At 35.7% G+C, this 15,988-nt stretch overlaps 2 protein-coding genes across 3 annotated transcripts; one reads left to right on the plus strand and one right to left on the minus strand.

The window, feature by feature from the left end:
• Window positions 1,624-14,475, plus strand: LOC109713924 (3-hydroxyacyl-[acyl-carrier-protein] dehydratase FabZ-like). Of its 2 annotated transcripts, XM_020238239.1 has the most exons (5): window positions 1,624-1,964; window positions 2,071-2,131; window positions 2,271-2,415; window positions 3,988-4,265; window positions 14,338-14,475. In XM_020238239.1, the coding sequence occupies exons 1-4, from the start codon at window positions 1,733-1,735 to the stop codon at window positions 4,237-4,239; spliced, it is 690 nt and encodes a 229-aa protein (XP_020093828.1). In that variant the 5' UTR covers window positions 1,624-1,732; the 3' UTR covers window positions 4,240-4,265; window positions 14,338-14,475. The 2 variants fall into 2 exon arrangements, with proteins under 2 accessions (XP_020093828.1, XP_020093818.1); XM_020238229.1 differs by lacking the exon at window positions 14,338-14,475 and having other exon boundaries at window positions 1,625-1,964; window positions 3,988-4,535.
• On the minus strand, window positions 12,439-14,699 carry LOC109713920. Its single transcript, XM_020238219.1, has 2 exons — window positions 14,014-14,699; window positions 12,439-13,285 (listed from the first exon to the last, which is right to left on the minus strand). The coding sequence occupies exons 1-2, from the start codon at window positions 14,609-14,611 to the stop codon at window positions 12,687-12,689; spliced, it is 1,197 nt and encodes a 398-aa protein (XP_020093808.1). The 5' UTR covers window positions 14,612-14,699; the 3' UTR covers window positions 12,439-12,686.

A 15,988-nucleotide genomic window follows, 5' to 3' on the forward strand; every position in this document is an offset into this window, starting at 1 on the left:
ACCCTATTGGAACTATTTAGAAACCAAATTTTATAATTTTTTAACATCATTTACCAAGCGATCAAAAGGTCTCAAAAATGACTATTTTAATGACCGCTGTGGCACGTTTTTAAGTTCAACGGTGTAGAAGTATCCAAATTAGATGAAAATTTAATAGAAAATTCTATTTAACATCAATAGCAAGACCAATACTTCCGATTTGAAATTTGAGTCCTTTATCACTGTTTTTTATAAGATTTTCATTTTCAGCCGTTCATTTTGAGGCTATTCATTTATTAGACAAATAAAATCAAAAAATTATAAAATTTAATTTCTAGGTAGTTCCAACAACATAGATCATGTCTAACGGAACCGATCGCCGAATCAGATGTCCCATTATTGAAAACAACTTACAAGTACGGAGGCTCCCGTTCTTTCGAAAGCATAGGAGCCTAGCTCCTAAAGTGAATATTAGATAAACCTAAATAGGGTGTCTGAAGTTTTTGTATATAATTTAACGAAATATTAACAGAGGAGCCCACGAAAAGAAAAAAATGAAACCATATGGTACTAAATTGATGCACTTTAAACCACAGGGTACTAAAGTGAGAAAGTGCGAAACCACATATTACTTAATTGATACATTTTAAACCACAGAGTACTAAAGTGAAAAAGTGCGAAACCACAGAGCTAGTATTTGAAGTTTTCCCTTAAAAATACCTTTTTTTTAAAGTTATCATTGGAACTCCGATTATTTTGAATATAGTTTTAACTACTGTAGCTGAATTTTTTTTTTTTGGAGAGATAGGTAGCACGTTACTAGCTTCGTTTATTTCATTTTAAAAATAAACTTAGCTGGAAATGTAAATCAACTAGGATTCAGGACCTCGGGTACCAACCACCTAACCCTTTGCCACTTGCTCTAGGAAGATGGTTACTGTAGCTGAATTTTCTAATGCACTTCCAACTATAGTACTTTGAATTCAAAAACATCGACCTAAATGTAGGATCTAATTCTGCATGTAGTTATGACAGCAATATAATTATAACTATATACAACTAAACACCCTTATAGTGCTACATTAATTGCACTGAGGAATAGCCTCTTTTTGTGCTTTTTTGTCAAATCCGAATAGATTCGTAACAAATTAATTTTTATCATACTTTTAACTTTATTTACGAATTAGTTTTTTTTTTTTTGTGATTCTTGCTACAATGGGAAGCTTCATCAATCCGGATTGATTTGCATCTCCAATTGCATTGTTGTGACTTATTATTTTTTAACCTTAGATTTCTGTAATGTAAAAATTTACGGTAAAGGTAAATACAAAACCTTGAAAAATTTTAATTGCAAAATTGTTAACTGTTTATCAAATAGATAATAATCAAAAATAGTTTTTAGTTGAATTATAGTTTAACAGAAAATTATTTTTAATCTAAAAACTTAGTGAGGGATAAATAAACAGGGTTTTTACACAATTGTACGATGCAGTATCACTTGTAAAATAAAACCGCACCAGATGCGTGGCTGACGTGGCGCACCGGGTTCAGGCAATAATAACTTCTTCAAATAGGAAGTGTGGTCTACGGGTTGTACTAATGAACCGGGTGCAGGATATAATTCCCGCGAGGGGACGGAGGCCCCGAAGCAACGCTCTTCGTCGTTCCCATCGCCCCCAACTCCACTTCAAAACCCAAACCCCATCTCTCTCTCTCTCTCTCTCTCTCTCTCTCTCTCTCTCCACCTCACGCAATGGAGGCCTCGGCCATGGCGAGATCCCTCCTCTACACCTCCCCTCTCCCCGCCCACTCCATCCCCACTCGATCTCACTCGAGTCCCGAGCTCATTCTCCACACCGCTTCCTCGATTCGAGCTCGAAACCTAGCCCCTTTGTCGCTCTCGACGAAGAGCTCGAAGAGATTCGTCGCTAGATGCGCCTTTAACGGCGAGGAGAAGGGGGAGGCGGAGGTCCCGATCGAGAAGAGTAAGTGTTTTTTGAATCCGCCCTCATTATCTTCCGATCAAGCGTTTTTTTTCTTTTCTTTTTTTCGTGAATTGATCTGTGTGATGTTTTGGTGCTTGATTTGAAGAGTTTCCGCCATTTCCAACGGTTATGGACATCAATCAGATCCGTGAGATCCTGCCGCATAGGTGAGACTCTCAAAATTTTCGGTGTTTTTCCTGAATTTTAGTACAAAATTTGTGATTTTCACATGTGTGGATCTATTGCATACTCAAGATGTGCAATTTAATTGTATTTTCGATTAATTTGGAGTGCACTGTGAGATAGGTTTCCATTTCTTCTAGTGGATAGAGTGATCGAGTATAAGCCGGGAGTTACAGCTGTTGGTATTAAGAATGTCACCATAAATGATAACTTCTTCCCCGGGCATTTTCCGGAGCGGCCGATAATGCCCGGTGTTCTCATGGTTGAGGTATCAACATTGCCACTTTTTTCTTTAGCTTCACATTTTGCTATTCTCAATATATTTATTGTACTCTGATGAATAACTTTATCTATTAGAGGGTTATCATGGGTCTACAGTTAAATCCTTTAGTGCTCACACAAGTAGCTGCCGTATATGATATTGCAAACAAAGATTCAAGCATGAATAACAATAGGCCTAAATACTTTTTTTGAGAATTTCCTTAGTATTTCAATACAGATATTAAAAAACTAATAAATAAATGTGCAAAAAGTATGCTGGCATCCCCATTTGCTTAACTGGGTTCACGACCTGAACTTTTAAAAAATTGAAATAGTATAAACTCAATAAGTGTTTCAAACAACTACCTACTCCCTGTCTTTCGTCAATTTTCATTTGTCATCTTGAATGACATCACTGACCAACGACTCAAATGCCTCTCTTCTTTCAAATGACCAGATACTTTTATGGCTAAGTTATTTGGCATTTTTGTGATTGAAGATTGATTAGATAAATTTACAAAATTTGTGACTAGATCGTTGATTGAAACAATTACTGAGTTTATATAATTTATCTTAATTTTTGAAGTTTGGCCAGCGATCTGTAATGGCGCCAATGTTCAGGGGTGTTTGGCATATTTTTCCCTAAACATTACACGAAAGAATGTTACTTACTCAAGGAGGTCAACTAGAAATCAAATAGAATTTACTTCGATTTGAAACCACTTAAAGATTAGAATTGTTTTGTGCAAGTTTTGGTGCTAATTTTTGTTATCATGAAAAAAGGCTAAAGAGCACCAAGAAAATGCAGTAGCGAAGTTCAGCAGCAGTAGCACCAAAACATTCACTCAAGTTTCTACTCCATGTATTAGAGTCAAATCTTATATGTGATTTACAAAATTAAGAAAAAAGTGCCTTTGCACTGTCTATATGCCTGTCTATAGTTTTATTTTTGCAAGGTTTGCATGGCAGAGATCATAAAGTTCCATAGTGTTTTGTAATCTAATGGTTTTTTAGTAGCCCTGGATACAAAATTTATGAAGGTATTTTGAAATTATTAATATCGAGAGGATGAGATGGTTTGTATGTAGAAAATGATTATTGTTGTCCTTGACTTTCTTTTCCTTCCATCCTTGACTTCCTTTTCCTTCCAAGTCTACAACTAGAGGCAGATTTAGAAAGTCTGAAAGTCTATAAAGCCCTTATCTCAGGATAGATGATTCTTTTGTCGAGGTAGTACTAATTTTTATCTCTCTTCATCTCTTGAATTTGGAGGATAAAGCAAGCATAAACAAATTTGTTCTGCACTTCTCACTTCCTTGCTAGGCTAAAAGAACACCCTCTGCCCTCCATTTCTCTATTTGACTAGCCTATGTATCTCTAGTTCCTGTTTTCGATAATCTTTTTATTTTGTATTATCTTGGCAGATCTACATGAATTCTGATTTTTTTATTTTTATTTTTACTAAATACCACAATTTGAACTATGACTTGTAGAGTGTGCTATAAATATAATTGAGACGTCCACAACTTATAGCTAAGCATCCATAATTCTTTTGAAAAGTTTGGGCTTGATGATGCAGGCCATGGCCCAGGTGGGAGGCCTAGTAATGCTTCAGCCTGAGGTTGGCGGGTCGCGTGAAAACTTCTTCTTTGCCGGCATTGACAAAGTGAGGTTCCGGAAGCCCGTGATTGCAGGGGACACCTTAGTTATGAGAATGACTCTGGTCAAATTGCAAAAGAGATTTGGAATTGCAAAAATGGAAGGAAAGGCTTATGTCGGCGGTGATGTGGTGTGTGAGGGAGAGTTCTTGATGGCCACAGGGAGTGAATAATTGTGCTAGCTGACTTCTTGATTCAGGTTCTTCTCTTCCACAGAATTATGTGCTGTCACAGAGATTCTTAATTTATTTTTCTCCGAACAAGTTTAGAGCCCAATTTTCTTTAACCTTTTCGAACTTCCCGCCTTATATTATATCTTCTTGTCTTTTTTTCTTCTTGTCTTTTTTTATGGTTTGTGGGAATTTTGTGAACTTCCTGTTGTAGTTGTTCAGAATAATGAATTTGACATTCTGTAAACTTTCTTTATAATAATTTTCTGCCCTTGAAGACCCCTTGAAACTTTTCAACAGTAATGCGTGAGGATTACCCTATATGAATTTAAGTTACTTTATTCTTGCTAAACTAGTTGATATCATTCACTGAACGCTAGGCTTCTGGCATGCTTGAAAATGAATGAATAGTGATATGTGTTAGAGTTTATGCACATCTTTTAAGTCTGAAATTACTGCTGTTAAATTTTTTAGGATCTTCTCTATATTGCTTTACTGTTGTTACTCAGTACCCTATTTAGGGCAGAAGTATATAATGGGATTTATTTCATTAATTATCTTGTAAGTTCTGTATTCTTATATCAAAAGAGTCCCTCTGTCCAGAAAATAGAGACATCCTTGTCTTGTCCTTATGTCCTTTACAATCAAATAATCATAGGAAAGAATTATGAAAATGAATGACTAAATAATGTTACAGTTCATCGGAGCACGGATATTATCTGTGCCCCTACTAGATAAAGAAATACAAAGTCTAATGAGACAACACAAATGTGCAACAAGGTTGGTACATATGATAGGCTATAATGGCTTGATATTCTCTTGCCAGATCTAATACTATGAGATAAGAGAGTAATGTTGTGGAGAGGGTTTAGCTACCCGGAGATGATGAGATTTGTGAGAGGTTGGACTTACCAAATCCCTTCGGGTTGAATAATCCTATTGTGATGGTTTTACAGAATTCCACACAAGGTGTTGGTATTAGACAAGATTGATTCAAAAAAAAAAAAATCCCGCTGTAACCCACTGCATCCACCCTTTACTCATCATGTCGGAAAAAAAAAAAGAAAGAAAAGAAAACCTTGTAAGTGGCGCCTGGTGCAGCCGTGGACCGTGTTGGGCTGCATCTTGGTGGCCTACAGCCTGGCACGGCACAGCCTGATAATGTGGTGCTCAACTGCGACCCACACGGCCTGGTTGTGTTTTTTTTTTCTTTGGCATTCTTGTAAATTTTCTTTCTATTAGGTCTCCAAATAACTTAAACTATTTAAGTTTCGAGTAGTTTTCTTAAAAATTTATATAGAAGCTATTTACTCAATAAATAACAATACAGACTTTATAAAGCTAATATTAAAATTTAAAAGTTTAAAAAAACTTAAGAAAATAAGGAAATTAAAAAATTGGGCCGGCCTGCATCTTGGAACNCCCAAGCCCAAATCCAAAAATTTTTGGGCGGGGCTTAGGCTGGGCAACTGTAGGGATGTATACTACGAAGAAACAGAGAAACCATTCCAAGATTATACCCGACATCCCCACATTTGCTTGGCTTGTGCTTGCTCGACCTCAGCCGAGCACAAGCCGAGCAAATTAAATTATTTGCTCGGTTTGTGCTCGACCGAGCAATTTCATAGTTCGGTTTTTTAAGTCGAGCACAAGCCGAGCAATTATTTGCTCGGCTTGTGCTCGACTTAAAAAGGCGAGCTATGAAATTGCTCGGTCGAGCACAAGCCGAGCAAATTATTTGCTCGGCTTGTGCTCGACTTAAAAAGGCGAGCTATGAAATTGCTCGGTCGAGCACAAGCCGAGCAAATTATTTGCTCGACTTGTGCTCGGCTGGGATCGAGCGAGAACAAGCCGAGCAAATGTGGGATAACAGTGCACTCTTAACGATCAAAGTGTATGATGAACGTACAACGTCGAATTAATTAATGAGGGTGATAAACATGAGGCATTGTTTATGTGTTGTGATTAATTTTTGGTGAATTGTGCACATATATGATTAGGATTTGGTAACGTTAATAATCAAAAAAATAAGAAAAACATCAAAAGATTTTAGAAAAACTACAAGAAAGTATTGAAACTCGAAATTTACGTTTCAATACATAACAATATTAACACAATTACACAATATTTTGGGTACGAAAAGATATTATACCGGTGATCTGAGGTGGGAGGGGAAGAGTTCGTACGAACTCCTCGGTTTAAACGAAGATATATATATAATGGTTTTGCTGAACCTCTCTTCACACACCGAAACAAAATTCTGGGAAGATATCTCTCTCTCTCTCTCTCTCTCTCTCTCTCTCTCTCTCTCTCTCTCTCTCTCTCTACCCACACGAGAGGAACGTGGTAGGTACCCGGAAGAGGAAACCATAGGATCCATATGTATGGTTCGTATCTAGAAGAAAAGAAAAAAGAAAAAAGAAAAAATTCAAGAACACATGAATCATCTTAAACAAAGAACCAGAAACAAAACTTGAATTATCGAGTACAAAAGAGGAAGGACTTTGAAGAAAGAAACAACATTATGAAAAAATCCTCTTAATGGAGAATAATCATACGTTTATTAATTACCTCCTCCCACGTAAAACTTACGTTCCTCTTATAACCACGTGTCGAACTACAACTTAATTCACCGGTGGATATGATTGATTCGTGTATATATTAGTATGTTTTGAAAGGATTAAACCTATAAAAATCCAAGAATTAATACCAGATACTCCTATGAAAAGGGGGATGGAACCTATTCAAGTAAAGTTTGAAAAGGAACACACTCATATTAGTAATATTATATATATAAGTACTCACAGGAACAACCGGTAAATCACCAACAGAGTTTTTAGTTATGATTCGGTTAATTAATTAATTTACAACCGAGTTTTCTAAGCGGAAAAGTAATTCTTAGATTTCCAATGAAACATACTACGCAAGTTATTTTGGTATAATTAGATTGTGTTCTTTAACGTCTCACATGTATACTAAGTAAATCAGAAATATACGCTGATAGATTAATATTAATGATTAATTAATGAAGAATACTTAACATCCGTTATAGTAGAGTAAGTACCACATAGAACGGGGTCACATTCCTGAGAGAGAGAGAGAGAGGTAAAACAAAAACTTACAATACAAATGATGTATTTATTAGCTAGCTAGTAAGAGGTAATAATATATAGTGATGTTGTTTTAACGGAAAATCGCCGTTAATAGAGTATTTAATCGTCGTTAATAGAGTATTAAAACAACATCACAATCGAATTCGAAAGTTTCATTAGTTAACGAACCGTACAATTGTATTACTCTCTTGAACGAAATTTACGTTTACCGTCCGGCTGTAAAATGGCATAAATGCTCTCCTTTAGTTGACTTCCTAAAGTTAGACACGGAATGCACCAACGCGAGAAGTCACGATACAATACCTATATAATGCGTAAGGAATTTCGTTTACGAATAGAGGAATAGTGGTAATTGAGTTAGCCTACGGAGTAGCTCTGGCATATGTATCAGTACATAGAGTAAATACGTGGGTTCTCACGTTTCCATTCTCGTAATTATACCGAGTAATAAAAGTAAAAATACAATAAATAAGTATTTAAAAGAATAACTTCTATTATATATATAACATATAACGTCTAAAAATGACGGTTTTAAGAAGATGAATACTTGCAGCCTTAAAAGCCAAGCTAAGAAGAAGAGTGAGAAGATGATACATTTCCGCGCTTGGCTCAATAATAAGAACCTACCCAAACACAACCGAAGAGCTATTCGCAGAAACAGCGTGGGGATTCATAGTAACACTCATGTTGTTTATTAAAATCAATCCTGTACGTTGGTTTTGCAAAACGAAAGATTTTAAAATTGAATTGTTCTTAATTAAAGTTAAATTGATTAAATTAAAAACACAAATGATATATAAAGAATAATTATCTCCGAGCAATAAGCCTGCTTTTCGCACCTCAAGTACGGAAACAGTGAGAGTAAGAAGGAGTGTAACCGGCGCCAACAAACCAAGCGAATACCGGATGATTATTTCCTGTTTAAACAACGCCATTAATGCATTAAAGGTAGGTGAATCGAGTAAAATGAGTTAAAACAGGAACGATTGTTAAAATAAATAAAAAAAAATAATAAGTAACACAATAAAGAACGAGAAGAACGAGTACATGTATCGAAGGTTTACACGACCCGAAAGAGAAACCATACTAGGTTTACCACGAGATGTATTGGATGTTCCTACACTTTGGCCAGCGCTTTGGCTAGTGCGTTCTCGTGTTCAACGGGCTCGTGTAACACCGCTAGCACTTCCATCTACGCTGCTCCCCCTCCCCCAGCAGCTTTGGCGGTGTACGGCTGTTCCTTCTCTTTCCCTTGTTTTATTCTCCTACTATTCCGTCCGTACTTTCCACCGGTTCTCCCTCAACTTTACCCTGGTACAACTCCAAACTATCGAGTACGTTGAGAGTACCCTTACTCTGAGTGAACCTGTACACCAATCAATTAATTGATATAGTATTACTAAATTTATTTTGGGATTGGAATTAACCAACCTGAATACGTACGTACATTTTATTCACTCACATACTCTCTCTCTCTCTCTCTCTCTCTCTCTCTCTCCCTTTTAGGAAAAAAAGGGGAGTAAAATACGAATACAGGTTTCACGAACACCTCCCCTTCCTAATTAATACCCGACACGGGAATCCCCGACAAACCAACATGCATAAACGTTGACGTCACGTCAACGTTTACGCACGTCGGTATTAAGAAAACAAACCAAATCACATCAACTCAAGTTGACGACGTCAAGGTTGACGTGTTCTTCCGGGTTTACGACGTCAACCTTGATGTAGGTTTAACTAGCATCAAGGTTGACGTCGTCAATCACTCCCTATCCTAGTGGGTGTTTAATAATTATTATTTATTTATTTATTTATCGGACTACCAAATCCGAAACCCGAACCCGACCAAAAATCGGAAACCCAAACCCGAACCCGAACCCAAAAACCCGAACTCGAATCCAAGTGCTTCTCTTTTAGCTATAAGCCCATACCCAAATTAAACAAAGGAAAATTGCAAAAAATATGAGTTCTTTTGCCCAACAACCCATAAGAAAAAAACAAAAGTTAAAAAAAAACATAGATGTAAAGAATCAACTCATAAGAATTAAAAGACTAAAATTAAAAATATTAATTAAGAAAAAAAGACAAAAAAATTTAAAAAAATTAAAAAAGAATGGATAGTTCCATAGCCCAACAACCCATAAGAACTAAGAGATTACTAATTAAGAGAAAAACAAAATAAAAAATTTCTAAATTTTTTTTTTAAAAAAGATTGTTCCGTCGTCCAAAAATCCACAAGACTAAAAGACTAAAGTTAAAAATACTAATTAAGAGAAAAATAAAACTCAATTTTTTAAAAAAATAAAAAAGAAAAGATAGCTCCATTGCCCAACACCCCACAAGAACTAAAAGACTAAACTTTAAAAATAAGAAAAAAGACATATAGATATGAAGAATAAAAAAAACCCACATAAAAAATGCAACCTTAATTCTCAAATTTTCTTTTAAAAAAAATTCTCACCTTTTTTCCTCTTAGGTTTGAGTTTGTGGTTCTTGGGGAGGAAGCAACAAGCCAAAGTATACTCTTGGCCTCTTGGAGAGGAATTAACAGGAGACTACAACCACTTCTCTTGTTCTTTAGTAGGGATTCGGGTTAGGATTTGGGGAAGGACTTGGGAAGGCTTTGAAGTTTGAATTTTAAGGTTTGGTTTATAAAAATATATATATTTTAGTTTGGGTTATAAAAGTATTTAAGTTTTTTTCTTGACCTTTAGATTGAGATCTAATGGTTTGAACTTTTTTATATATTATATCATATTAAATTTGTTCGGGTTCGGGTTTGGGTCGGGGCCGGGGTCGGGGTAGGGGTCGGGTTCAGGTTCAGACTTTTTTAGAATATCCATACCCGAACCTGAATCCATCGGATCTTTTTTTTAATATCCATATCCGAATCCATATCCATTTACATCGGGTAAAATCCGCTCCGTTCAGGTTTGGATTCGGATAAAATTCGGGTATCCGTATCCATTTACATCCCAATTTATATGAGGTAGCCATGCAGATTTTTCTCTTATCCATGTTCATCTACTCTAGTTTTAACTGCCCTCCAGGTCAGATCATAGTTAATGCTCTCGCAGGCCTTCCCTGCTTGTATGAAAATAATAAGTGCTAGTGATGATATGTCATACTCATTTCCAAGATGGCTTGGTTCTTTTTCTAGTGTTACATTACTTTCACCATGACTCAGAGCTGTACCGCAAGCATATATTCCTTTTCTCTTTCGTACCACAGTAAATTTATGAATTGTACATGTACCTCTGCAATATTTCAACTTAGTTCCTGAACATTTTACTTAAACATTTTACTCCCTAATTTTTTCCATATATGGAAATCACATTTTGTGCCATCCCAAATACCTGAGGTCCTTTAAATCATGTTCTCAACGTGTGATCTTTTCTCTGAAGGCCAATTATACTCTCTGTTGTAAAGGAGCTTCAATACTCCAATTTATTGGAGCAGGGTCAATGGTCATGTTGCAGGTGAAGAGGCGCGAGCTGAGCATGTTACTTAACGAACATTAATTATTTGGGATAGGCCAGGAATGCCACCATCGGGGGAAGTTCAGGGATAATAATATTTTAAGTGAAGAGTTTAGGGACAAAGTCGCAATATGGTGAAAGTACAGGGAGTGTCATAAATTTTACCCCAAGTTTGTTTATCTATGCCAGTTTTAGGAACAAAGTCACATGATGGTGAAAGTACAGGGAATATCTTACATTTTACCGTAAGTTTGTTTATCTATACTAGTTCTAGGAACAAAGTCACACGATGGCGAAAGTACAGGGAATATCTTACATTTTACCTAAGTTTGTTAATGAGAAAATTTCAAATACCACCCCTGTGGTTTCGCACTTTTTCACTTTACTACCCTAAGGTTTAAAGTGTATCAATTTAGTACCCTATGGTTTCGCACTTTCTCACTTTAGTATCCTGTGGTTTAAAGTGCCTCAATTTAGTACCCTGTGGTTTCATTTTTCTCTTTTCGTCGGCTCCTCTGTTAATATTTCGTTAAATTATATACAAAAAACGTCAGATACTCTACCTAGGTTTATCAAATATTTACTTTAGTACTCTTTACTTTTAACTTTGTCATTGATTTTTTTTCCCTCCATTAATATTTCATTAAAAACTTCAGATACCCTACCTAGGTTTATTGAATATTCACTTTAGTACTCTTTAATTTAACTTTATCACTGATTTAACGAAAAAAAATAGTGAAATGGATAAATAAAAAGAGAAAAATGAAACCACATGGTATTAACTTGATACACTTTAAACCACAGGGTACTAAAGTGAGAAAGTGCGAAACCACAACAGCTAATTTAACACACTTTAAACCACAGGGCACTAAAGTAAGAAAATGTGAAACCACAAGGGGGGTATTTGAAGTTTACCCTTTGTTTATCTATGCTAGTTTCAAAAACCCCTCCCTTGCGTCCCTTTTCTTGTGGCCCAACAATTGTCTGGTCCCAAATGACTCAGATCTTGGACAACTCCCCCAAAATAAAGCATCTCAGGATAAACACCAATTATTCCAGTAAATAGATTTATGCATTGGTTACACATATGTGAGACTACTAAGGAATTTGTTGGATTATGTATGGGAAAGCCAGGCAACAAAAAGTCCAAATATAGGACCAGATAAGAAGTATGGTAATAGGCTGAAGTGTTAACTTATATTCAAGTAAGTTATCCAAGCTGGATCTGAACAAGTATGTACTAGAGATCTGTAGTTGTCTTGTTGCTCCATGTTTGATTCTTAGAGTGGATTAGAGAAGGTTGGGTTATATTATCACTATGTAAGTTGATCTTTTGAAATCCACTTGTCTTCTCTTTGAAATTGAACTTTGTTTGCTTTCTTTAGTATGAAACAATTTACACTCTTGATTGTTTTTTTGTTAATTCTTAAAAGGATATTATCCTAGCAATAATGGCTTATGAATTAGGGTGATTAGAGTAGAAACTTCCCATGTGGCCTTATTAATTGATTGTCACTATAATATTGGACCATTGACCCGAGGAATTATATTATTCTTGTTCAATGACATGCACAGCCATGTGACTTTATAGAACTCTACTACACAAATAATTCCATTAAAAGGTAGAGTGTACCGTGCAACAACATAATTAGTCATAATGAACTAACATAGCTAGAATAATTCACACCAAAGAACCACAAAAAAGCCACAAAAAAGCTATGTGACCTTATAGGATTGACACACATACTTCACACCAAAGGAGAACCCAACAGAATTCTTGAGCTCCCAAAGCAAATTCAGCTAAACCTATAGTATCTTCAACATAACCAAAGTGTTCCACAAGGAAATTCTACAGCAATCAACCTCTGTAAATCACTACAAAGCAGGGCAAAATAGCTTTAGGATTGAACACAAAGAGCTCATCCAAATTTGAGTAAACTCCAGCAGTACCAGCCACTGAGTCATACTCCTCCACACTATCTTGATTCCTCTTCACTCTTCCTGCTATAACCCTACATAGCAACATAGCTCTTCTCTCATCATCTAATGAAATCTTTGCATTATCATGTGCTCTTCCACTCGTAGCCATTGTGACGATCCTTCCATTCTTGTCGGTTTTAAACCCATCCCTTATTATACTGCATACACTGCATTGCGGGATCGAATCACACAAATTGGTCGAACCATGTAGGCCTAGTGAGCATTTAATGGTTGTGCAGTGGAACCTTAGTAACTCATTCCCATCGGCTATGCAGCGAGGGTATTTCTTCGAGAGCTTACTTGCTTTATTCTTTATGCATTCGCGATAGTCTTCAAACTTTGTTTTCGTCTTTTGGGTGTTGTGGACTTTCAAAATCCTGTCAATCTTGCATATTGGAGCTTGTTTCTTTAGCCAACTTGATTGAAATATTATCTCCACTATGTTTCTGCTTGTGTCTTCAGTGCCTAGTTCCGATACTGAATCGAAATGAACAAATAAGAAGAAATTAAAAATTTAAATTGAGAATCTAATAGGAAAAAATAAGAGTGGTCCACAATGAAATGATTATACAGAGAGATGTGGTTGGCTCTATTTGTGCAATATGAAGTTTTATTCTTTAAAAATGGGGATGCTTTAGTGAAGTCTAGTAGAAAAGCTTAGTCCACTCTGATAAATGAACCAAGGGAACAATCTTTTCAGTAAGTGGACAGAAACAGCCTAGACTTCAGTTGCTTTTTCTTAGCAGCAGTTCATTAAAGTATACAACTTTAGTGTGTTAAAGAACTAAATTAACATGAAACAGTATACTGCAAGCAGTACTAAATCAGTTAGTTAATATTAATATTAAGTGCTTTGGCAAATTAACATCACTTTCCATGAAATAAATATGTATTGCTTGTAAATCTATCATTGGATTCCCTTAGAATATTAATGGCCAAAGGAAACCAACTCCTTTATTATCTGTGTCAAGGACATTGAGAGGAGAAAGGCAAGAGGAGTGCAAACAACACAAGCAAAAGGGAAAAGAAAGGAATCAGTTAACTTCGAGGAGCAGTAGCTAAGGAAAACAAAGAAAAATGATTCAAGAAAGAATCAGAACATTAGCATAGATGTGTGAAAACAAATGATTTACATAATAAAATTCAGATAGAAGAAGATGAGAGAAATAATAAGAGGTGATTATAACTAGCAGAGATAATAATACCTGCATGCCTTATTGATTGATGAACCTCCAAACTGTCAGATTTCACAAAGATCTCCCCACAGTCAGGGCAAGAGAAAATAGTGGCCCTCAAAGAAGAATCTCTTAGCAGCCCATTTATTGGATCAATCACCATATGACACTCATAACACCCAGAGAGCCTCCTCAAATGCATTCCCCTAAAAGACCCACCAATAGAAGAGGTTGAAGAAGCTGAAGAGTGAGAAGAGGAGGAGGTGGAAACCACCCTGTTGGCCTCTCCAAGTGGCTTCTTTGTAGATCTTTCATTAACATTACAGCTACTCACAGAAGCCCTTCTTTTAACAGGTTCAGGAGATGCATCTCTTTCCGGCTTCTGCATGATCCTTGAGTCATCCTTGAGGTTGCACAAAGAACCTGAGCACCCAATTCTCCTGCCATTCTTCTTGTTTTTGGCTTCTGCTGCTGCTGCTGCTGCTGCTGCTGCTCTGTGCCTGCTTCTGCATGTAAAGAGGTTTCTGAGGGCTTCTCTGTAAGATGGGCTTTCAGGTTCTTGGTGGTTTAGCTTCTGGGTCTCTTTGATTCTCTTCATGGGTTCTCTTGCTCTCCTTGTTTCTGCCATTGAGGAAGGTATTATTCTGCAACTCTAGATAGTTTGTGGCTTCTTTATTTAGTGGTGACTTGTGGCATCATTTATTCTGGGTCTAAGTTATGGGCTTTTAGCTTTTCTATAGATGAAGATGCAGAGTGTGGTACTTTATGCATTGGAGTAATGAAATGCTTTATTGTTATTATAACTAATATTCCCTTTGATTACAGACTTTTTGCAGGTAATGACTAAGTAATTAAGGTTATGTTAAGCATCTTATTATTGAGCACAAACTTGTATGTTTTGATAACTATAAGGTAAAGATGTATAAATATCCCCTCAACTATTAAGGAATTTTCAAATCGCCCCACCTACTTTAACATTTTTAGTTGTCACTCTTTTGACTTCTGATTTTCTTTTTTTTTGGGTTTGAATTGAGTTATTTTAGTCAAATAAATTAGAGATTTTATCAAATTTATTAATGATTTCATTTACTTTTCATTGTTTTGCTCACTTTGTAGCAACTAAAACTAAAAAACAATTTATGGCTAATAATTAATTGATTCACTAAATCTAAAACAAAACTAACTATGATAACTTAAATAAAAAATAAGGGTAAAATTCGATTTGCCCTCCAGTGTTATAGTGCATTTTTATTTCGCTATTCTATGGTTTAAAAAGTTGCGCTTAACTACTCTATGGTTTATTCTAGTTTTACTGAAAAACCTTGTCGTCAAATAGGATATTAAAATGAATTTCTTTTAAAAAATTTATATGCTGATATACTGTTTTAATAATATGTTCTAACAGTGAAATAAAAATAAAATTACATGATAGTTAAGTGCAATTTTTTTTAACTACAAGATGGTAAAATAAAAATGTACCATATCAAATGGGCGCAAATTGAAGTTTATCTTAAAAAAAGGAATTAGAATTTAAGAAAGTGTCGACAAGAAAAAGTAATTGAAGGGCCTATTTAAAAATAGTCTAATGTTGAGGGGCCTCCTCCATATTTTATGTCTCTATGATATTCGATAACTATGACCAAGTTTTGGTCCTTGGGGCTTGGAGAAAAAGCTGGGAATAGTACTCATTGAGACCCCATCACACCTGCAAAAGCTCCACGTTATTACCTGTTTCGGGCATCATCATGGGGTAGCAAAGAGAATAAAGATGCATGTTTTGTGGTTTTTTTTTTTTTGTTTGGGGAAAACTTCAAAAACCGTCCGTAATTTTATATTTTTTTATTTTAATATTCTATGGTTTAAAATGTATCAAGTTAGTACTCTGTGGTTTCGCACTTTCTCACTTTAGTACCATGTGGTTTAAAGTGTACCAAGTTAGTACCATGTGGTTTTATTTTTGTATCAAGTTAGTATCCTGTGGTTTTTAAATCACAGGATACTAAAG

Source organism: Ananas comosus, linkage group 1 (assembly GCF_001540865.1).
Source record: "Ananas comosus cultivar F153 linkage group 1, ASM154086v1, whole genome shotgun sequence".
Classification (NCBI taxonomy): Eukaryota; Viridiplantae; Streptophyta; class Magnoliopsida; order Poales; family Bromeliaceae; genus Ananas; species Ananas comosus.